This window comes from Pygocentrus nattereri, chromosome 26 (assembly GCF_015220715.1).
Source record: "Pygocentrus nattereri isolate fPygNat1 chromosome 26, fPygNat1.pri, whole genome shotgun sequence".
Lineage (NCBI taxonomy): Eukaryota > Metazoa > Chordata > Actinopteri > Characiformes > Serrasalmidae > Pygocentrus > Pygocentrus nattereri.
In genome coordinates, this window is record NC_051236.1 from 27,722,248 (window position 1) to 27,747,053 (window position 24,806).

General features: G+C 39.8%; 1 protein-coding gene across 1 annotated transcript in view; it reads right to left on the reverse strand.

The window, feature by feature from the left end:
* espnla (espin like a) overlaps window positions 1–24,806 on the reverse strand; it is a 33,002-nt gene that overhangs the window by 2,339 nt on the left and 5,857 nt on the right. Inside the window, exons 3-7 of the mRNA XM_017697991.2 lie at window positions 20,864–21,050; window positions 20,497–20,679; window positions 19,629–19,760; window positions 5,140–5,283; window positions 176–329 (exon numbers count right to left, since the gene is read on the reverse strand). Coding sequence (XP_017553480.2) covers window positions 176–329; window positions 5,140–5,283; window positions 19,629–19,760; window positions 20,497–20,679; window positions 20,864–21,050 — 800 coding nt within the window. The remainder of the gene's footprint in view (window positions 1–175; window positions 330–5,139; window positions 5,284–19,628; window positions 19,761–20,496; window positions 20,680–20,863; window positions 21,051–24,806) is intronic.

Here is a 24,806-nt window from a genome sequence, read left to right on the forward strand (position 1 = left end):
CGATCATATTTACACAGGCTGATTAGCATTACTCACTATGGCGGAATTAAGTCATTAAGTGAAATTAAGGGAGGATGAGTCAATAATGACGTCAGTTCCCATAAGCGGCTGTCAGAATTAACGAGTGTGCTGTACGTGCATGGGGGCAAAAACAGCCCACCTGAGGCTCTCTCACCCGAGGTGGCCATGTGGACATGTTGGATGCTGCTGGCCATAGATTTCTCCTGGGAAACAGATGATGAAGGAGGTGGAAGAAAGGAAGCAGGGAGAGGGGGTGCAGGGGGCGGAGGGGGATAACGAGCTTGGGGGGTATCTTCAGTCTCCGGGTGCTGGAGAGAGATTTTATGACAAATAATATGACAAAGTATTATTATTAGTATTATTATTTAGTCTTAGTAGTAGTAGCAGTAGTAGTAGTATTTACTCTAAATTAAGCAAATAAAATTGAAGAAATATAAAATACAAAGCTTCAAAAACTACTGGAAAATCAAAATAAATAATACTTTATGCAATGCCAGGGTGCCTTTGAACTGTAAAGGCTACTGGGCTATTAGATCAGTTCCTGTGTTTTTAGTAACTTTTAGCATCAGTAAATTGTTAAATATTATATGATCATTTGATCACTTATTTCTTTAATCTGACCTTTGATGTAGACATAGATAACTTAGCCATTCTCCCCCAGAGCACAGCCGCCTCAGACCATTACTTAATCTCATATGAAATTCACTTCAGTGGTAATGTACGTTCATCACCATGTAATCGTGTTAAGCGGACTATAACTTCCTCCACAGCTGGTAGCTTTATCAGAAACCTTCCTCAATTATCAGCTTCTGTCAGCTGACCATCTAACCAAGTTAGATATTATGACCAAGTTCTTAGAGGATACTTTTCACTCTACTCTAGTGTGACTCCATTAAAATGTAAAATATTATAGCAGAAAAAACTCGGCCCTTGGTATAATGATCATACTCGAGCTTTACAACAGACTGCCAGATAACTAGAGCGAAAATGGTGCCTGACTAAACTAGAAGTGTTCCAGTCCGCCTGGAAGGAGAGCCTTATAGACTATAGAAGAGCTCTTACTGCAGCATGCTCAGCCGATCTTTCCTCTGTCATAGAAAACAATGAGAATAATCCTAGACTACTATTTAGCACAATTTCTAAAATAATGACGAACAAAACAGTTAGTGAACCCCAAATGCCATTAGCCTATAGCTGCAATAATTTTATGAATTTCTTTAGTGATAAAATTTAAAAATTAGGCAGAAAATTCAGAGTACACAACTAAACTCTACAAACCTGCTGCCTTATAATGCCAGTCTAAATCTTGAGAATATTATAATCACTGCAGAGAGGCTGGAATCATTTTACTTACTTCAAGAAAATGAACTAGTTAAAATTGTTTCTTCCACAAAATCTTCTAGTTGTATGTTAGATTCGATTCCTACAGGTTTATTCAAGGAAATTATGCCAGAAATAACCAAGTCTATTCTGTCAATAATAAACTCCTCTCTTAGCCTTGGATACATCCCTAAAGCCTAAACTAGTAGTAATAGGACCACTGATTAAGAAAGCTAACCTTGATCCCTGCGAACTATCAAATTATAGACCCCTCTTTAATCTCTGCTTTATATCTAAGATCTTGGAAAAAAATGGTAGCAAAACAATTAAGTTCCTATCTGTATAGGAATCATATACATGAAAAAATTCAGTCTGTTTTAGGCCACATCATAGTACAGAGATGGCACTAGTAAAAATTATAAATGATCTTTAATTATTCTCTGACAAAGGAAATGTGTCTTTGCTAGGCCTCCTCGATCTTAGTGCGGCATTTGACACAATAGACCACTCCATCCTACTAGATAGACTAGAAAACCTTGTGGGAGTAACAGGAATAGCTCTTTCCTGGTTCAGGTCCTACCTCACTGATCGCTATCAGTTTGTTAATGTAAACAGTGAATCATCTGTCCTCGCAAAAGTAAAGTGTGGTGTTCCACAAGGCTCTGTTTTAGGGTCTATATTATTCACAATATATATGCTACCACTGGGCACCATTATCGGTAAACACGGCATAAATTTCCACTTCTATGCTGATGACTTCACATATATGTGAAGTGAACCGGAAGATAAAATTAAACTTGGCAAGATTGAGGACTTGTATAAAAGACATAATAGACCGGATGTCAAGTAACTTTCCCCTACTTAACTCAGATAAAACAGAGGTCCTGATTCTTGGTCCAAAACCAGCTATAAACAAACGGACTAACTTAACACTTAAACTTAACAATTTCTCAGTTGCGTCAAGCTCATCTATTAAAAATCTTGGTGTCATGATAGACCCTGATCTGTCCTTCGATGCACATATAACTACCATTACTAGAACAGCCTTCCTGCATCTCTGCAATATCACTAAATGAAGAAATGCATTATCTCTACAGGACGCAGAAAAGCTAGTTCATGCATTTATGACTTCAAGGCTAGATCACTGTAATGCCCTGCTGTCTAGATGTCCCAGCAAAAGCCTCAACAAGCTTCAGCTAGTCCAGAACGCTGCAGCCAGAGTCTCACAAGAACCAGAAAGTTTGACCATATTAGCCCAGTTTTATCAGCCCTGCACTGGTTACCAGTTAAATTTTGCATTGATTATAAAATTTTATTATTGACCTATAAAGCTCTAAACGGACTCGCCCCTCAGTACCTGAGTGAACCTCTCTCCCACTATGAACCATCACGCCTACTTAGATCACAAGGTGCTGCTCACTACTGGTACCTAGAATTAATAAAGTTATATCAGGGTGGAAGAGCTTTCTCATACAAAGCCCCCCAGCTCTGGAATAATCTTCCTGTTAATGTTCAGGAATCAGACACAGCCTCAGTCTTTAAGTCAAGGCTAAAAACTTACTTGTATAGTCAAGCTTTTGATATTTAGTCTTCCCTGTCAGATCTAGACCTGCCGGAGTCTCTGCTGCTCTGTTATACTGTAATCTGTGATCAGTCACTCTGTACAGAACTAACTCTGTGTGGTTTTTCCTTTCTTTGCCGAGTTGAACAGCTGCCCATCTTGTGCGTCTGATGCAGTTGCCTCTTCTGCCTCAATCGGGTGCCACTGCTCGCCAGGCTTCTGGACAGGCTTAACCACCATTGAGCTTCTTGCTGTACAACGCTGTGCAGTCCTCACCCTCAGATGCTGTTGCCTATTCATAAACTAATCTAATTAACCAGTGCCCACCTGTTTTCCTGCATTGTACTATAATACTATAATACTTCATACTAACAATGTTTGCTATCCGGTGTCAACCAGAGGAGGATGAGCTCCCCTTCTGAGTCTTGGTTCCTCTCAAGGTTACTTCCTCTTGTGCTCAGGGAGCTTTTTGTTGCTACTGTAGCCACTGGTTTGCTCATGGGGGCTTGGACCCGGATTTTCTTTCTGTAATGCTGATTGTTCTGTAAAGCTGCTTGGTGACAACCCCTGTTGTAAAAAGCGCTGTATAAATAAACTTTGCTTGCTTTCTTAATCAAACCTCCAAACTAAGTTTTTGCTCTAACTCCAGTACCCAGCACACAGGTATTCAGATCTTAACCCCTTAACATCCCAGGCTTATTATATACTAAGTCTTATTATTCAGTAACTACAGGAACTTCAGTGCAAACTAGTTGAGCTATTCTTAGGTTATACAAGTGTGTAATAAAACTCTGGGCACACTGGTGCTAATATTGCTAACAAACACTAGAAATCAACAGTTACCAAAATCTTTTCCATTCATACATCCCCAAAACGTCTCTCAACTCACTCAAACCACTTCTAGACCTTCGTTAATGTTGAACAGACCTGTGGTATAAAAATGAAAACTTTAACAGATGTGTCAAACTCAGATTCCCCTTCACATGTACAGCTGTCACACAGGCACATGGACAGTAGATCATATTCAGGATTTCGGTCATTTTTTAGTTTATAAACATATGTTAAGTTAGAAAATGCAACAGTTATTTACAAAAAGAACCTCAACAATAGTGAGAGTAATCTGAGGCACCCATATATCTGCATGACAGGCACGTGAGTAAGAGGCGGAATTCGACAAGACATGTTCAAAATGTCTGCCCAGCGTTTGCTGGGATTTGAAAAGATAAAATATAAAACGCAGTATAATAGCTGCCTGCAGCACTCACACGGCGAAATCCATATTCATAATTATTAAGTCATACTTTGTCCTAAACCACAAGTTTGTGAGACTTGAATGCAGACCTGGATGTGGTCTGAGCAGGTTAGAGAAGTTTTGAGGATGTATTTACAAAAAGGATTCAAATGTCTATTGACTTCCTGTGTTTGTTAGCAACGTTAAAACTAAAGAAGTGAAATTTGGACACCGAACACGGCTTGGCTGATCAACTAGGGTAAGTGGAAAATAGTGCAAATGGGATTTTTTGCTGATTCATTCCTTTAATGGCCTAATAAGTGCTGGACGCTGGGAAAGAGCAACAGTGTAGAACAGGCCCAAAGGGATGGTTTGAGAAACACTGTTTTAATAACTTAGGGACCCTTAGCTCCAACTGCATTGTTCCATGTCAGTGAACCACTACAGTCCTGATACTGAACATCTTTTGGTTGTATAGAATCTGTGTGGAAGTTTAAGCAGAAATAAATCTGCCTCAAACGCAAAACTAACTTCCAGTTTGCTCAAGATCACTGACATATAAGCCTCTTTAAGAGAGAAGAGTAGTCGCCTTTTTAAAAAAAGAAAAACTTTATTTGCTTCCAGAATTTAGATGAGGCACCAATGCCATTTAATAAAGGCCTGAATTCCTATTCCCTAACTGGTGGATGTCCAATTTGTCCCCTTTCCCAGAAGCATTATCACAGGGATTCCACCTCATCCATTTAATGATTCATTGGCCAAAGATAGTTCTGGGAATCCAAGAATTAAATTTATTCTTCACTTTTGCTGTTTCATATAAGCCACATCTGTATACTGTAGAGCTCATAATGGAGATGAAATATCTGACTACAATGAAGCCAATGCTGATCATGTGCACCAATGCCACTGTAGTGGCTTTTCCCACTCAAAGTGCTAAGACATGTCCTATAACACATCACATCTACTTGTCTTACTGACAAAGTTATGAAATGTTAATGGGGTTAACCTTAAGGCTGTCCATGTCTCTGTGTGTTTCACTGATGTGTCTGTAGTAATCCCCAGAGGTGGGCTGCCACAAAAGCACTGGCCTGTCTCTCAGCTCCTCTTCTAAAGGGCCGCTGTCCTCCAGACGTTGAGCAGCACTATGGGGCTGTAAAAAGACGGTGTATCTGTTTAATGACATCTTTACTTACATCCCAAGTGACTTATACAACATCATGAGTCGATTAGCAAGTTAGTTTCTATGCCTGTGTGCTTGCCAGTGAGGTTAGCCCAGAGATCTAACTAACAGACTTTTCAATTCAATGATCATAGCCATGTCCACACAGTGGTTAGGACCAGAGCTGATGTAACACAGTAAAAGAAAAAGTCATTTCACAATGCTTAAAGAGGTTTTCACAATGTATGTCACATCTGGTCAACTGGAAGACAAAGAAGTGCCAAATAAAAAACCATTAAAAACACATTTTTTATTAAACATCTCACATACAGCATGACAGCATTGCATCCAATTAAACAGGTCCAATTACACTCGCTTTGCAATCAAACATGCATATTTTCAAAGCAGTGAAAAGTACTGTGGAGTTCTTGTTCTAACTGAAGCCGTTTTCCTGAAATGTTAACAAGAGTTTACCAGGGTGCTCAGGATCCAGCAGTATGTTTAAACCTTTGTGCCAATTGTGTGTCTCGCAGATTTTGGAGACACGAGGCAGGTCACAGCCTATGATTTTTGAGGCTGAGAACATAATTCTTTGGAACTCTGTGTGATCAGATTCAAAAGATACACAGGAATTTTTTTTAAATGTTATTTTAGCACTTTGCTTTGCTTAAGTAATGCAACTGATCTCTAAACGTTGCAACTGCACATATTTTTAAAGGACAAAAGCTGATCTAAAAGGTAAAAATTCATAGAGATTCATCTCACATGGAAAAAATAAGCCGTTAAAGGAGTAAATACTGGTTGGAACATATGCCTGCTCTTGTTCAGTGCATTTAACATTGTCTGCAAGGCCAAGTCTGAGGCAGCACAGTGAATTTGCAATTAGGGAAGTATTATTGCGTGTGGTTTAGTAAGTTAAGACTTTCCCTTTAAGTCAATGAGCATTGGTAATGATAATTCATTTTCCTATATTTCCTTGAATCAGGGAGAGATTCTGAGCTAGATGAGGTTTTTTTGTTTAATGAGTCAGGGTTGGGGTTGGAGAGGAAACATCATGTTATTGGTTGTTTTTTTGTCCCCACCCACTGGTGCATTGGTGACATAATGAAAAATCAGATGTTTTAAAGATGGGGCAAAAGACACTTCATAGATTAACTACATGGCCAAAACTGGTGTATAAAACTGGTGTACACTGGTGGTGGAAATGGTGATTTTAAATATGGCACCATTATTGGATGCCAACTTTGCCACCATGGTCAATTGTGAGTGCTTGCATGCAGCACATTGAAGCATCGGTCCTCTAGTGAATCACTCACTACAGTCCCAGACTGCCTCTGGAAGCAAGATCAGCACAAGAATTGTGTCAGGATCTTCATGAAATGGGTTTCCACATCTGAGCAGCTGCACACAAGCCTAAGATCAATACAATACAAGTTATGGCTAAACTAGCAGGAACAATGTTGATTTCAGGTTGAGTTTAAACTGGCGTCTACATCACTACAGGACTCACGTGAAGAGTCTACCAGCACAAACCTCAGATATTCTTTTGCATTTTCAGAAGTGTTAGTGACCGATCACACAGTGGAGCTTCTCATTTAGTATCCCATGAGCACTGTGGTATTACACTGCTGAGATCAAAGATTTGATTAACAATGGCGAGCATGCTGTCCTCAGTACACTAGATCAACAGTATAGACATGTTGAGTAAAATGTTTTCTCTCACTCACAAAAACGTAAAAACACAAACAATCAAAACTGTTCAGGTGCAGCAGATTCTGGACGAGAATCCCCAGAAAGCTGTGATGACATGACCTTCACTGACTGAGCCTCAGTTACTGAAGTAACACTAGTGCTCTCGATTTTATTAGAGCTAGAATGAACATCAAAATGCTTATTTAGACAATAGAAACCATCACATCCCACATGTTAACAAATTAAAAAACCTTTTAAGAGACCCTTCTGCAGGCCACCCTTCAACTCCTCTGTCTCGTGACTATGTTCTACTTATCACCTTCATGCTACTTACTGGCAAATTTAAAGTAGTTGCCGAATAATAAGTCTTAATATTAATTAAGCCATGAATATTATGTATTATTAAAGGGTTAATGATAAAGTAGGTCTAATGTTGTCTTCACAAAAAAGATGCTGTCATCTTATTTCATCTTCAGATTAAGACATGCTTTTGTATTTTGCAGAAATGCCAAACAGATCAGTCAAATTTAGGCTCTCGTGTCCTTAGGGCTTCTCCCCAGTCAGCTGTATGTTTATCATTACCATGATATGAGTGTTTATGATGAAAGCAGGGTTAAGGGCTGCAACAGCAGAATGTATTAAACTATGCTCACAGAAAGAGTCTTAATGAGATTGGCAGGAATGCAACCATACAGAATTAGAGCAGTTGTGTCCACTCTTGAAGACAGCTCGAACACCGGTCCACCATGGTTAGAGTAGCTGTTAGACAGCTACTCTCTGACTACTAGCCTGTAAAAACACAACATTGGGTGTAACAGGAGTAATGGTGCGATGCAGTGATGGCTTATGTTACAACAAACGTGCATCCTGCATCACTGTAAGGTGCTATTAAAGGTATGATACATATACACACTACACACACACACACACACACACACACACACACACACACGTGTGTTTTTGTAGACCTTTATAGAAAAAGCTGCTGATTTTCAATACGCCTTGAGCCACAGTTACACTACGCTTCTGCAATTTGCACGGTTTTGCAAAATGGGCATAATTGATAAAGATTAGAGACATAAATGAATAACAAAAAAAAACACAAACACATCATTGCAGTTGGCAAGCTAACCTACCATAAATAGTAGCAACACAAATGTGAACCTAATTCTATCAGTTAATTATATACATGTGTAAGTGCACACTAAGGTATACCAAAATGTGCAACTGTGGCTGAACTAGCATCTCAATAAACAAGAAATTTTGTGTTAAAACACAAAAGTGAAAATAATCATATCAGATAACTAGATACTGGTCAAAGGTTAGATTTCTGTCTATTTACATTTCTGTGTTAGGGTCTGTACTTGATGCACACTCAGTCAGTGGCACACTATTTTAATCACAATGTATTGCTTCTCATATAGTTATCACACCATTCAATTTTTTTGGATGTCTATATTGTATTGCCTTAATAAGTCCTAAAAATTTAGAAATTTAAAAAAATACTGAGCAAAAACGGTCAGCATGCTGTCCTTCGCACACTATGTCAGGACATGCTGCTGATTACAGAACAAAGGGCCTGAGTCGAAGGGTTAAAATCACTCCACTAAAGGCAAAGTGCAGTATACACAGCATGGAAACACTTAAATCGGCCTTAATGAACCCGCAATACCCTAATGGAGTCCATGCAGAATGCATATCAAATGTGCTTCTCCAAGCACTGCCTTCACAACATCGCTACATCAAAGGCAGCGCTGATACGCAGTAGTACGCTGTTGTTCCTCATCTCGGCGTGGTGGTCCTCGTTTCCTCTCGCACGGCACTTTGATGTCCAAACAGCACGAAATGCGCTTTGACACAGCCAAGAAGAAACTTCCCAGAAGTTGTGCAATTCATAAATAGATAAACAGGAGGAGGGGGGAAACGTGGGTATGGAGGGTTTTAGAGAAACGAGAATAAAACAGAATCCCATCTCTTCCTTCCGTGACCTTTTCACAACATCCTTGCTCACCATCATCTGCTCCTGTGAGAGGCTTTAATCAAAGCCAGTGGACACCACAGAGCATTTGGTTCTTATTAGGCAACCCACTTCTCTGCATTTGGAGCAGTGGATGCTCAAACCCTGCAGCCGTCCCATTCTCCTTCCACCTCGCAGGCCACACAGGCACTGATAAGGGGAGATGAAGCTGAGGGATGCAGTAAAACCCCTGAACGCACAGCACTACACATGTGGTCTCAATAGATAGACACTTACAGTGGGATCAGAGAAAGTCTCTTGTTTAACTGGAGAGGTCATGGCCCTGACACCAGCACCCAGAAAACAACTCAATTAACTCGGCGCAAAAGGTTAGTGGTCAGAAACAAATGATTTTTTTTGGAATTAGAAATTCCTTTTGTTATTATGCTTCATTCTCCTAGTTCCACCATAGATTGCTTGCCTCTTCTTATATGTTGTTTAGTTATTTCTCACCCATAGCTCAAGGGAAGACATTCTCTCACAAGGTCTAAGCTTTCAATCAATACCAAGTTTGTGTTTATAAGCAGAAGAGATGACTTTTTTTGTCATTTCTTGACACTAAAACCAAAAAAAGACCAAATTAAACAGTCAAATCTGTCAAAGTAGAGTGTAAATTAGATTTAAATATAATTCATCACATTACCTACAATCTCCAGAAGGTAACTTTACAGGAGAAGGAAAAAATCTGCTTCATTTCCACTAAAAGTGAACTCATTTTCATTTCTCATCTATTGTTCATCAAGAAATTTAGATTTTCAAATGAGAAACGAAAAATAGAACTGCATGGTTTTGCAGACAGCGATGACACAAATCTACACCTGTACATTCTCTACCCTAAAGAAGAACGCCAAACATTCAAAAAGAAACCCATGCATTGAAGGCAGGGCATTGCTATGCACAATATGGGTGATGGCAGGCACAAACTTTGAAATAAAGGCTTGAGACCACCCACTTCTGTTAACATTTAACCAACATATAGCATCTTAAATGTTCTTTACACCTCAGGTCACAAGAACCAATGTATCTAAAAGTGTTTGAATTTAAGAGGGATGAGTGAAAATGCTACAGTGTGTCTAATCTAAATCCTTCCTCTATAAACACATGCTCCACACTGACCTCATAAAACCACGCACTAAAAACAGACCTGTTCTCCGAGGTGTGTAGATTGCATATACACATTCTTTCCATATCATCACATATAGCATTCCTGCTTTTCTTTTACACAGCCTGTATTGGAGCAGTCCGTGGAACTAAGCATGTTTTTACTCCTTCTGCTCTTTTCTCTCTCCCTCAAAGACGTACACACATTCAGAACTGTTCATATGCAGCACTTTCTGGATGAGAATAGCCAGAAGACTGTGCCGACATGAGCTTCAGTTACTGTAACACTAGTACTCTCTTTAATCACAGCCACGACTAACATAGCATCTACATGCTTTTTGCTTATTTAGATTCTAGAAGCTACTGCTATTTCACCTTAGAATAACAATTAAACCTCATATGTCCAGAATCATAACTACAAGTTATAGAAGGAAAAAACATACTTTACTTTTAATGTAATTCAATGTAACCAGACTTTTTTTTCGTTTTGGGTCATTTCTTTTGGTCCGTTCATCATGAAATTAACAGACAATGTTAAGGGCATCCGGCATTTTCAAAGTATGTCAAAAACTAGAAAATAACAAACATGGAGATACATGGTTTTGTTTCCGACAGCAGCTATATATAATGTGAGTGTGTGAGTGAGTGGAGAGAGAATTAAGTCAGCTGGGCAATACGGCAAAAATGTAATGTTAAGATAATTCAAGAGGTTCTCATGATCCTAAATATGCCATCAAAACACTAAATCCAAGGATTTGTATTCAATTCACATTAATAATAATAATTACTAACAATAATTATTATACATTTTTGTATAATAACCAAATCTCACTAATTTAAAACAAAGTTCAAGACAAGAAACTACTAGATACTTAATATATTATTTAAAAAACATTAACTATTTTTGATCATGGCATAAATAAAACTGTGAATATACCCTCAGTTTATATTTTGCTGTCGAATTTAAAACATTTCCCACTACACTGTGTAAGTTATTATTGGATAACAACTATTAACACAACAACTGATTCCAAACTTTTGCATTGTAACAAATTATATCGCTGCTGTTGGAACAAAACCTCGTATCTCCAGTTTGACGTAATGAATGGACCAACAAACAAGGCCACACACACACACACACACACACACACACACACAGACGTATATTGACATAATATTGACAAGTCAATATTCAATTCTCAATAAACACATGATGGCAATCGCTGTTACTTACAAAACACCTGAGAGTTATCCACACAACATAAGACTGACGACTCCCCGACACACAATCTGAAGAACAAGACCAGCGTGCCTTTGACACCATCGACAACATCACAAACCACTAGTGTGCTGGCGCCACAGCCAATAAACAATAAACTCTGATCAGACAATGCCCTCAATAATTCACACAGTGGATTGGATGGCCAGCATTGTCACTAATGAAGGATTAAACCAATAGCCACATGCAAACAAACAGTGGCTCTATGGCAAGGTAGCAGCGGAAGGCTGTCAAATCAGCAGAGACACTGTATCTCCTGCTCTCAGCTGCTTTTTTCCACTCCTTGGCACGATCACGACCACACGGCTAACGTGTCAGGGGCTTTGGCAAATCATTACTAATGGAAATAATCAGTAATCAATAGCACAGTGATCCTCAGAGCTTAGACTGGAAGGATTCAGTGTGATCAGATTTTTGAGACAAGCTTTCTATTAGCCAATACAGCCTAAAAAAAACAGATGACAAAACTCTTGGGCCAATCAACCCGTCTAATACCGCCAATTTTATACTGTGATGCATCCAAAGCCAATACTGAAAAGTCCTTAATATATGACTTGAACACTTAGGATGAGGCGATCCCAAATGCCAAGAGGCAGTATATGGCATACAAGTATTTCTGAGAAGTCAACTCTGTCGAAATTGTAACATGGTGAAGCAAGCACTCCATTCACACACACACACACACACACACACACACACACACACACACACACACCTTCTGAGCCTCTTAGACTTGACAGAGGACTTCATTCAGAACTGTGATGAATGGCAGTGATTATCTTGCTCCCAATCAATCAATTAGAATTAGAGTGCATCTCAAACTCTGTCATGTAGAATACTGTAATGTAGAACATACTGTAGGGATCTATTAAGACAATTATGAGTTTATATTATATGAACTTTTCATCTCTGTTTATATTCAGACTCTGGTCAAGAAGGTCAGGGTCCAGTTTTTTGATTTCCCTTCTCTAACAAACCTGCTTAACCCAATCATGGCGAAAAGTCAAATTTACACAATTTCCACCTGACCCCAAATGTGGTCCATCAAACAAGACATGTTTAGTGTGTGAAATTTGCTTTGCGCTGAAGCTACAAGGCAAAGCAACTAACAAGTAGGGATATAACGATCATTCATTTTTATGGCCGATTCCTATTTCTTTGCAGCCCATGTGGTTGAGGACTGATTTTCTGTTAAGCATTTTTTTTACCCTGGAAGTTCACACAGTGTGGGTTAAGGAGCACTTGTAACACGTTAGAGCTGACAGTGTGTTTGGAACAAAAATCAGCCAATTCCAATCTTGGCTGATTCCAATCGTGCATGTCTTATTACAGGTAATGGAAGTGTATATCTCTTTACAGCACCGTTCAGGATGCATTTCTACATCACTGCACACTAGCCTCAAACCATACTAGCCTCTTTCTGTAGATCCCCTAGTGGCCATGCTACGAGTGGACTGGATTTTAACTCGGATATTTTGAATTAATATAATCAAATTGAAATTTTTCCTCATAACTCTGCACTGTAAAATATTCCTCATCAGTTCAACCTAAAAAATTACGACTGAAAGAATCATTCATCCAAAGTGTTTATTTGGGTTGAATAACACTTGGTAATTTACCTGTTACCTCATGAAGTCATTTTTTAGGTTAACCTAATGAGCCATTTTTCTCAGTGTGTTATCAGACTAACTAGGACAGTGTTGGCTCTCTGTGAAATACCGCAACTCTGTGTTGATCTGCTAGCAAGCAATGAGCGGTAAAAACAATCCACGCTTCTACACAGACGTCTGTGCTGTGACAAAGCAGAAAGCACAATTACAGCTGCCTTCATACCAAAAAAAAAAAAAAGTACAATTGCACAATTTAAAAAATAGCATACAAACATAATAAAACTAAATAAAAATAGTTAAAAATGTTGATGTGCTATCCTATGAAGATGCAAATTCAGTTTGCTTCTGATTTTGTAAATCATACACACTTACACCGAGTTATAGTCCATCAATGTTAAAAGCTCAACTGAGCAGCCTCCAAAACAGGCAAAAAAGTGCATTTTATACGGCCTGTGAAAAAGAGGTTTAAGCTGTTAAGCATTAAACAGACTTTGGTATGTGGTTTCTGACACAGTGTGACATATTGTTAACTATAAAATGGACAAATTTGCACCAAAGAGCTAAAACAGTAGTAAAAGTAGTAGCAGCATGCACTTCAAACCTTCTGTGGGTGATCTACTACATTTGGAATAAGGGGAAAATGGTGCATTTGATTTGTTGCTGGACTTTTTAACTGAAGGGTTAAATGATAAAGCTAGGATATCACCAAACACAGCCCAATCCCTTCACATCTAAACTACTAACCATCATCTAGTGTCACTGTCTCTAGTCCCCAGAGCGACGTTTAAGTCACTTTTCCTGAAATTCATGGGCTTTGCACCAGAACATGCCTGTTCCAGGAAGACTTTTTGACACACTTCTAACTGTGTGGTAAACACCGTTCATTGCCAAGATCAGAGCACAAAGGTCGAAACAATCTGAGCATTCTTGTAATATGACTGCAGGCCTGATGGGAAACATGCTTGGGTCTTCTTCAATAATTAGGAGCATGTTAAACACATAAAATAGTGTCCTTATCGCCCTCTAGTGGTTGAACACTCACAGCAAACATCACGTTCTGGTTAAGAGATCTTGTTCAGGTCAGTGATACTCGATCAGTGCATGATAGAAGAATCATATAAAAACAATAACTCAGTTGTCCAGCATAATTCCACACTTTAAAACTTCTTGCTCCCACCACAGGTCTTGTGGATAATATACAGATTCTATGGGTACCCAAAAGAGACACATTTAAGACAGCTGGCCTCTTCAGCCCCTGGCTGAGAGGGACTGGAGGGGGGAGGCACAGATCCGTGTTGTAAAATAAACCTGTGCTCTGCTTGTTTGATTGCAGCTGTCTCAGGGAAAAAGGCTCTCGCGCTAGGAGCAGCAGGCTGCACTGAGGGAGGGTGACCTCTTTGGGATGAAACCAAAACATGAGGAAATGCCTAGCACGCAACTCTCTGGCCAACGGCCCAAACAATCCATTACAGGCACCATGAGGAAATGAGAAGGCCTGACCCAACCACATTAAGGTGGAACAAAACCCCTACAAGCCGCATGGCAACTTGCAAATCTGTTACACAGGGGGGATGCACATAATTAAATCACTTTTTTTTAAGTTGAGCAAAGAGTCTTACTCAAATACCAAATGTGATCTTATGAAAGTGGCTGTTTTGGGCCAAAAGTAAAAGAGCTTAAAAAATGATGCGGCTAATAATCTACATGCACTAAAACAAACCTACAGTCATATGGAAAATTCTGGGTGCCCTTTGGGGAAATTTCACAAATCAGGATTTCTCAGTAAGCTGGATAACTTAAGCCAAAATTTGAGGAATAGCCAGTAGATATGTTCCTTATCACCTCTACTAGACAGCCTTGTTTTTCTTGACCTAAATTATCAGGCTAACTGAGAAATCCTGCTTTGTGAAATACCCCTCTGGTCAAATGACATGTTTTATTGATTTTCAAAGAGAAGAACACACTTCTGCACATTTTATGTTCGCCATACTACACATATAAACAAGAAAATTGTGTTCAAAGTTTTGTATATGACTGCATATACTAAAAAACAACTATGTACTAAAAAACTACCCAGAATGTACCATTAAAAAACCCCAGAATTCCTTAATGTATGTAAATGATATGTCTATTATATTTGTCATTTCCTTTGATCCTTTGTTTCTTATTTTCAATCACTTGTCACTTCTTGCTTTGACAGTGTTAGTGGGCAGATACAATCTAGCCTGTTCACCAACGCCAATAGCACCGCACAGATGGGTTACCCTTGGCTACAGCGTCAAGAAAAGACAAAGGAAGAGTGGGACAAAAAAAAACCTCAAGACAACAATCAGATGCACGTTTGAGGCCAACAAACATCCTGCTCTCTAACCCTGCTCCTGGATCACATTTCCACTTCCAAGCATTGGAACGGTGAAAACCCTGAAACTGAGCTGTGTGGATCCCATAACCAGCTCTACCTGAGCCAGGCCAGTGGAGAGAAGGTAACCGATACAGGCTCAGAGTGTAAAGAGTGCAAACAGCAGCATCAGATGCCTCTCGATGCTCGCAACATTAATTAGCTCCCTATTGTGAAGAGAGGTCAGATGATTTCTGGAGTTTGGTGGCACCTCAGCCCCCTAATCATCAAGATATGAGCGCCAGGCTCTTCACTAATTCATTCATATGCTGATGAGCAGCATGTACTACCTGTTATTGAGGACCATGGTCAAGGTGACCGTGGTGAGAATGCAATTATTTAGAGCTTTATACGATGAAAACAGAAGAATGTGTGGTCATGCAAATGAGGGTGAAGCTATACTGCTTATTAGGTGGGATATTCAGTGAAAATACTCGATACACTTTAACATCGTACTGTTTTATGCTACTCTCCAGTGAAGCTGGCTGCACACGTACAGACCTGCTTAATGACGCACACAATCTCTGCAGCAGGGACGCAGCTTCAGGTGGGTTTAACTGCTCAAACAAAAAGTGCTTTGATACCAAAAAAATGTTATATAAATGTCATTCATTTACCGCTGTTACAATACAGGATGAATGAGTTCTTGCAGCCTCATGCCTTTTTCCATGTTAAATAAATAAAAGTGACCACCAAAGCTCTTCTTTGATCCTCATCTATTTTCAGTGGCTTCTACTACCATGGCAACATTTACACAGCTGCATTTCCCACTTGTTGTGAACTGTTTTACACAAAAATCTACAATAACCCCTTTAAACTGTTTTATACTTATCTCTAATTACTCTGTTAGACTGTTTCTGTAGATTGCAGGAACATAGACTATAACATACCTACTTAGAGAGCTAGACACACCGTAAAGTAGACAATATTGAAGAAAAAAAGCTAAATATTGTAGAAAAAAAACTAAAAAATCTCTCTAGACATTTACGCCCAGTGCTCTAAAAGGAAGGCTATAGTTACTCAGCCAGTGCCTGCCGTGGTATTCAGTCAACCACACAGTTAAGTGCAAAGTCAGAAATCGTGTTTTTTGGGTGTAAAATGTCTTCGTTTCTCTGGTTATGGCAACAGAGGGTACTTTTACAACTCAGCTACAGTGAATTACATTTTCAACTTTACTACAGTGATGCTTCCCAGCTGCCCACCACCCCAATCTATTACCAGGACCCTCTAACATGAAATTCTGGCTATTCCACTGAAGACTCATAAAAGAAAAGCGCACACTCACTGGCCACTTTATTAGAAACAACTACCTTGTAGCGCCATCTTGTTAATGTACAGTAAGCACAGCTCATCTGTGTATGCAGATTTTGTGTTAGCCATTCTCTGTCCTTCATCCGAGGTCAGTTCCTGACTAGTTCTTGGCTGGGAGGCAGCCACTCTCAACCTAGCAGAGACACTGAAGTATGTAAAGTTTCTTGCAACAGTCCTGTGCCTGAAGCACTCATACCATTGCCACAAAACCACCATGTCAGTGCCACTGCTGTGCTGAGAATCATCTGACATCCAAATAATATCTAGTGGTCCTCAGGTGAAAACTGACCAATGATGAATGGAAGGAAGGTGTCTTATGGTATGTTAACAGATGAGCTACAGTCTGTGACTGAATATCTATATAGTGGACCTATGAAGTAGGTGGAGCTCATAGTGGCCATAAATTGATGTGAGTGCATCACACACACACACACACACACACACACACACACACACACACAGGTAGATATTCACAAAAGGCTCACAAAAGTCTTATGGCACAAGTGGGGAAAAGCTTATGTCTAATTTAGCTTCACTTTTGCTTCAGGATTTGCTGAAACAGCACCACAGCTGGTCCTGCTCTAGCTCTGAGCTCACTAACACTAAATATGAGCAGGGCTGCCGTTACTCTTTGAAAGCCTTTGTTGTTGCAGCCACTCATATCGATTCCAGATTGAGGCTTTATGAAATTTCAAAAACCATTTCTGACATGGTGGAGTTTAAGTGGCTATTGTTGTTCCACCTCCCAACTCCTCTTTCCAGTGAAATGAACTAGAAATGACCTATATTCAGCAAACACGTGAAGATGTATGAAGGGATGCTCACAATTCAACAGCTGACGAACGAATCCACAGTGTGAAGGTTTGTACATCACAACGGCAATTCATGACATCATTGTATGTTTGCTCAACAACGGTTGACATTCAGCGCTCTTAGAATGTGTATAAATCGCTAATTCTGAATTACTCTGTTAAGAGTTCCCTCGCCACATGAGGAAACCTGAGCCATTATCTAAATTTCAAACATACTCTGAGATTTCATTATTTTGAAGGGCAGAAACGGTTGGGAATACTGTACGTCTCAAGATAATTCTTCTAAATGTACAGCACATGAACTTATTTTGACACATAGAAAGGATTTAAAAAAATAGAAAGAAAGAAAAGTGCAGTTAGATGCAATAAATGAAAGCATATGAGCCTACACCTGCAGAATACCCTGTGGACTTATCCATCAGCTCCCTACTCCAAATGTGGACTCCATTTCTTATTCCTATTGGGTTCAGCGGGTGTGCCGTGCCCAACTCCATTACCCCTGATCACCTCTGAAAAATTCATGACTCAAATTGAGGAACATCTTGCTTACCGCACAAAACAAAAGACCTTATTCTGAAGTGCCCTTAGAAGCCACTGAAATCATTCGCATCTGCATCAGAAACACGGTGCTGGACAACACACTAACGTCCTGCAATCTGCCTCCACTTTCCGCCTCCAGCTCTCTGTGGGAGCCGAGGTGTCAATCAAAACACACAGAGTGAGTTAGTGGGCAGCCTGGGGTCGCAGTGTCGGAGAAACTGGATATACGGCTTATGATTCCCATGCAGGTCGTACGTGAGGAGAAACTGATCCGCATGGGAGGAAAACTACCTGGGGTGAGCACTGCCTCTATCTGATGCTTTTAATGCTGTTTGACTTTTTGTTGGAATGGTTGTGATCATGACCTGTACCGTTCGAATACTGGTTTGAACCAATGAACACTTGTTGTGATCTGATTTTATTGCACTGTTAAGGGCAGATGCAGGCAACTGATGCTTCCTTTGCTCCCAAGTGAAATTGAAATTACAGTTCAGGCCCATTATAGTCATAAGCAGCACAATATTATGATAAGCCAATAATAACACACAAAAGCTCACATTAGTCAACATGCCAAGACAAATGCAAACAAACCGTAAAACAATATCTAGCAATCGATTCAGAAACTGACGTACAGGGCTGTATCGAGTATCTCTGAAACAATAACACATGAGTCAACAAGTGATAGAGGCAGAATCTTTTGTTTCAATGACTGTAATACGCTGCTTTCCATTAGAGAAACAGTCCCAAGAAATGTAGTGTAAAATATTTAAAATGTTGAGTATTTGTGTTGCATTTAACATCCAACAAAGTTTGAATAATAAAAAAAAAAAAGATAATATTAAAAAGGGTTAATAATGCTTATCAGAAATATCTGGGTGCTGTCTGGGCTTTGTCCTGACATTCAGATAAGCACATGTGATTGACAGCCCTCTGTCCAGCACTTACACCCTGATAACCACTTAAACAGAACTTAACAGAATTGCACAGGCTCTTCACAGGTGGTCCTCATGGTTCACTGTGTTCACTATTCATTATCCACCTTTCATATGGCAACACCTTAAAGAAGGTAAGGCTCTTATTCACTTTACTGCATGATATGTACCTAGGAAATGCTGGTGTAGCCAGTTTAAAGAATGAAAACAAACAAACAAGCAAACAGATGAACCAATGAACAAAGACAAAGACATTCAGGTGCCTAAAACTTTTACATAGTACTGCATTAAGAAAGCACAGTATGACTATATGGTAAGGGATAGGGAGAAAAAACGAAAACAATGCATTCTTTACCATGTACTATTGCAAAAACAATGACAAACCAATCAAAAGTGACCACATAGACCACCCTTGGCAAGACTTTATACAAACTGATCACATGAATACAGCTAGAGTAGAGAACAGAGTATGTGGGACAAAGCCACATAGCCAGCATTATTTCCTTGAAGGATGTAAAGGAGAAAGACCTTTTTAAGGATAAAATAAAGCTGAAGAAGAGAAGTTTCTCTTTATTGTATTTACAGATAAATATCCAGATGAGAGAGCTGGACGAACCGCTAGAAGAATGAGAAGTAGGACTTACGTCTTTCTCTACCATGTGCAGGTATCTAGCGCACTCGTAGTGACCATTATATTCTGCCAGGTCAGCCGCAGTGAAGCCATCCACATCTCTCTCCAAAGGGTTGACTCCATGGTTCAGAAGGACCCTGCAACACTGAGACACATCAAAGAAAGTATATGTAAGCATAGAGAAATCCAGCTTTGTTTTATCATTTTTATGTTGCAGAACCTTTTTATAAAAGCAATAGAAAACATTAAACAACATTACAGCTGTGAAGATCTATGACATGAGCTGAAGGCGACTAAACCACAGCCATGAAGTTATTCATGATAAAGTTCCTGTTGTTTAGTGCTGCTTAATTATTTAATTGCTCTCCCCCTAACTCCACTTACAACATCTGTGTGGTTTTATGCACCAAAACCTGTGTTTGCTATTGTGCCTTAAAGACTAATATTTAGAAATGGCCTCTGCCCTGACTGGTCAACTGACTGTATTATACATATAGTGCCATGTTCCAAGAGCAGTTTAGGCTGAAATGCACTGTCATGAAAATACGGTCAGGCTTGTGGCATCACAACAATGTTGAATTTCAAAAAAATTGTGTCTGTATATTGTCTGTATATGTTAGAGCAGTAGTTCCCAACCTGATCCTCAGGGCTCCCCAGATGTGTTGCAAGTCAGGTTGGAGCTAAAATGTGGACCAACTGGGGGGCCCTGAGGATCAGGTTAGGAGCCACTGTGTTGGAGAATGAATGGTACATTCAGAATCTTCAAACTTCAGCTTTTTAAGATATAATATATGTCAGAGAACCCGGCTAAATCAGCACACCTTAAGGATAAAATGTTGCAAGCTATCAGATTTCTAACCACACAGCCTCAGAGTCCTTACCTCCATCTCACCGTTCTCTGCTGCATCATGCAAAGGAGTGCCACCCCAGTGGTCTTTAATGACCTTTGACCCTATGTGCAGCAGCCTGTCCAGGATCCTATGATGCCCCCCGCTGGCAGCAAAGTGTAATGCAGTAGCCCCCTCCTTATCCTGACTGGACAGGCTGATGTCTGTGCAGGAGACCTTAGAAGAACAAGCACAACAGTGCAGTCAGACAAGAGTTCAATTTAAAACCCAAGAGCAGAACAGCGTAATGTTTGTGTAATGGTTTTACACGACTAAAAACATTGATTCCAAACTTTTGAACTGTGATTCAGAACTATGGAATGGAAGTCTATGCGTGAGTATGTAGATGTGTGTATCTCACCAGCCAGACAACCAGAGAATGGTGACCCATATGAGCAGCTGCATGCAGAGGTGTCATGCCATCTTGAGCTCTAATATGGACATCAGCTCCACAGTCCTTCACCAGGTACTCCACCACATGCAAGTGGCCCTCCTGACAGGCCAGGTACAGTGGAGTGGCTCCAATGAAAGTCTGCCGGTTCACACATCTGAGAGGAGAATCCAAAATGGTTAACACAAGCACACATTTCTAAACCTTGTGAAGAGCAGAAACCTATCACTATTAAAAATGAAGGTTCTTCCAGGGTTATTGAGTGAAGAAAATGGTTCTGTATAGAACCAAGAACATTCAAAGAACCCTTAGCATGATTAAATAGTTTTTGCATTGTTAAAGGGTTCTTTAGACTGATGTAGAATATGATGTTGATGGTTCTATATAGAACCTTTTGGAAAAGGGTTCTGTATAGCACCTAAAAGGCTTTTGTTTTTTTAAAAAAGGTTCTGTATAGAACCATGTGAAAACACATCTCCATCATTCTCAAGAATCCATTAACAACGCAAAGATCCCTTTAATCACACAAGGGGTTCACACCTCTATATAGAACTATTTTATTCACTGAAGAACCTTGGAAGAACCATCTGTTTTAACCATGTACATTTTAGCATAAAGTTAGCAATAAGAAATAATGTTAGCAAAATAATGTTTTAGTATAAACTTTGCCATTAAGTTTTAACATATAGTTAGCAGTAACTTAGACTAACTTTTGCAATAAAGGGTTAAAGTTATTAATTACATTATATCATAAGGTGTGTAATAACAAAGTAAGCAATAGAGTTTTTGCATATACATAGTAATAACTTTTAGTATACAATAATATCTGCTAGCATAAGAAGTGCATGAAATGTCTCTACACGCAGTCTATTATTATTTCTCTGTTCTTTACTCATGGCTGATTTCATTTACCCTCCAAACGGCCTTTTCACCCCACTGGTAAAACGTTATCCTTTCAAATGCGCTGCCACATCACTCACCCATTCAGCCATACAACCCGTGTGGCCAGCAATATGAGAATTATTTATCTGATCCAATCATAATTCTGCCATATGTGAAAGAAGTCGTGAGATATAAAATCATGATGCATATACTTGCTGAACCTAAACATGAGATCACTGATTCATACTGTGGCTCAAATATAGCCGGCAGAAAGTGCTTTTCCAAGCATATCATGGTTGCTTCAATGGGACTATAGCTAAGCACTGAGAATTATACTCTGCAAAACTAATCAGTGTCTTCTCTATTAATCATACTGGGTTTATGTAAAGTTCAAGGGATCTCCTGAGTGTTTGGAGGCCTTGTCATATTTAGCCACATCCTGAGGTCTATGGGTTTTACCTCACCATTCACAGGCATATCTCTGTTACTGCTCATCTTGTTGCATGATTTTACTGCCTGTGGGGAGTCACATAATTATTAATGCCGAGACTCTTGAGAAACACAACACATATGAATGTAAAAGCTGCAACTGTTCAAAGTCGTTGCAGCTCTGTGGTTTATTTCTCTATGGGTCTCACTCAACAGCAGCCTTCGTCTTCATGCTCAAAGCCGTAATAACGAGAGCGGCTCAGATTGCAGGACCCTTGTACGTGCTGCACTTAAGATCTACACCTTGAAGTACAGTAACAGTAGAGAGAAATGTGCCAGCTCCACATGTTTGTGCAGTGACATGTGACTGTCTGCAGCCTTCATTCATTATACACCTGCTGTACTTGTGATGTTCTTTTTACTCTTAATGTAAGTAGCTGCATCTCTCAGGCCCTGCGGACACTGAAGACAGGAAACACGACAGTCTGTCTAATCTTATACAAACATTGAGTCACACACACATATACATCTTCATCTGTCCCTAACCATCCATTACTGTCTCAGTTTACATGGCAATCATGCCACTGAGGCATAAAGGATCCGTAAATCCACTGTAGCAGGAAGAGTGTGGAAGATTGATAGGGTTACACTTAGAATCTGATAATGTCACCTCAAGATGAGCTTCTGCATTACTTGACTTCCCTCCTCTCCTATGCCATCTCATTAACTGACTAGATCATGAGCTTTTCTGAGTTAAGGCCCAGGTGGAAAAAGTGTAATTAAAAGCGTGTTTTAGTGGATGGGAAAAAAAAGTTCATGGAATTCTTTGGAATTAACAGCCAAGACATGTTTGGTGTCCAAAGTATGTTTCTATTTTTTCTGTTGGAGCTATAAAGTTAATGTGTGCGCTTATGTTTGTGACACTGCGTATGCAGCACTGGGTAAAAGTCAAGAACCACAATTTATTATATGTATATCTTCTTCTTCTTCTTTCGGCTGCTCCCTTTAGGGGTGGCCACAGCGGATCATCTGCCTCCATCTTGCCCTATCCAATGCCTCCTCTACTTTCACACCAACCATCTCCATGTCCACCTTCACTACATCCATAAACCTTTGAGGTCTACCTCTTCTCCTTCTACCCGGCAGCTCCATGTCCAACATTCTTTGACCAATATATCCACTATTCCTCCTCAACACATGTCCAAACCATCTCCACCTGGCCTCTCTGGCTTTATCTCCAAACTGCTCCACCTTCACTGTCCCTCTGATCTGCTCATTTCTAATCTTGTCCAGCCTCGTCACTCCCAACGAAAATCTCAGCATCTTCATCTCCGCCACCTCCAGCTCAGCCTCCTGTCTTTTAGACAGAGCCACAGTCTCCAAACCAAACATCATAGCAGGACGCACTACTGTCTCGTAAACCTTCCCTTTCACTCTTGCTGCTATCCTTCTGTCACACATCAGCCCTGATACCCGTCTCCACCCACTCCATCCTGCCTGCACCCTCTTCTTCACCTCTTTTCTACACTGTCCATTGCTCTGGATGGTTGACCCAAGATATTTGAAGTCATCCACCTTTACGACCTCTACTCCTTGCATCTTCACCTTTCCCCCTGCCTTCCTCTCATTCACACACATGTATTCTGTCTTGTCTCTACTGACCTTCATTCCTCTCCTCTCCAGTGCAAACCTCCACCTCTCCAGATTCTCTTCCACCTGCTCTCTACTCTCACCACAGATTACAATGTCATAATGTCATATAAATATATATATTAGACGCAAGAAGCCTCAACAACATTTCAAAAAAACAAAATTCGCAGTGAAAGTCGGCCTTTATTACAGCTTCTATTTAGGTTTTCAAAGAACTCTCCATATTTTAGTCTTAGACTTTGATTAATTTCCTGCTTCGCAAATTCCAAGCAATTCCAAATGCAGTCAATGTTAAGGTTTGCATTTTTTTTTGTCTATACAAAACTTAACTTCTTTACAGCTACACATCCCTTTAGACTCAGTGTTGAGTTGTCTTCTCACAGTGGAAGGATGGACAGAAACACCTATGGGTTTTTTCATATCTGAAGTAAGAGTGGATATTGATGTTCTCCTCTCTCTCAAAGATGAAAGCTTTAAGTATTATTTATGTGATGGTGACAGTGTTGATGGTCTACCAGGTCTTGCATGGCTGTTAAAAGTCCCACTTTTTTGAACTTTTAATCATTTTTTGACCTCCATCTTTGGGAACTGTTTTTACTTTCTTTCCCTGTGACTTTCCCCTTACTAATCCAAGTTGAACATCTTATATCTAATCCTGAATAAATGAATAACTAATGTCAGTAAACATGCAAAGTTCAGACACAAAACCTGTTTTGTCTCTGAACTGCCTGTTTTTGTTAAATGCTGAAAGCTCATGTGGCTTTAAAGATGAAATAATGATAGGAAATCTCATGATTATTCACGTCTGTTCCTCCAGAGTGACAGCACAGAGAAGCAAAATCAAATAACAGCACTAAAACGAATTGCACAAGATCAGGACATGCCATGATGTGCCAATCTCCAACTTCCTGTTACATCACTCATGGACTGCAGTTCCTGCAGGACACCTGAG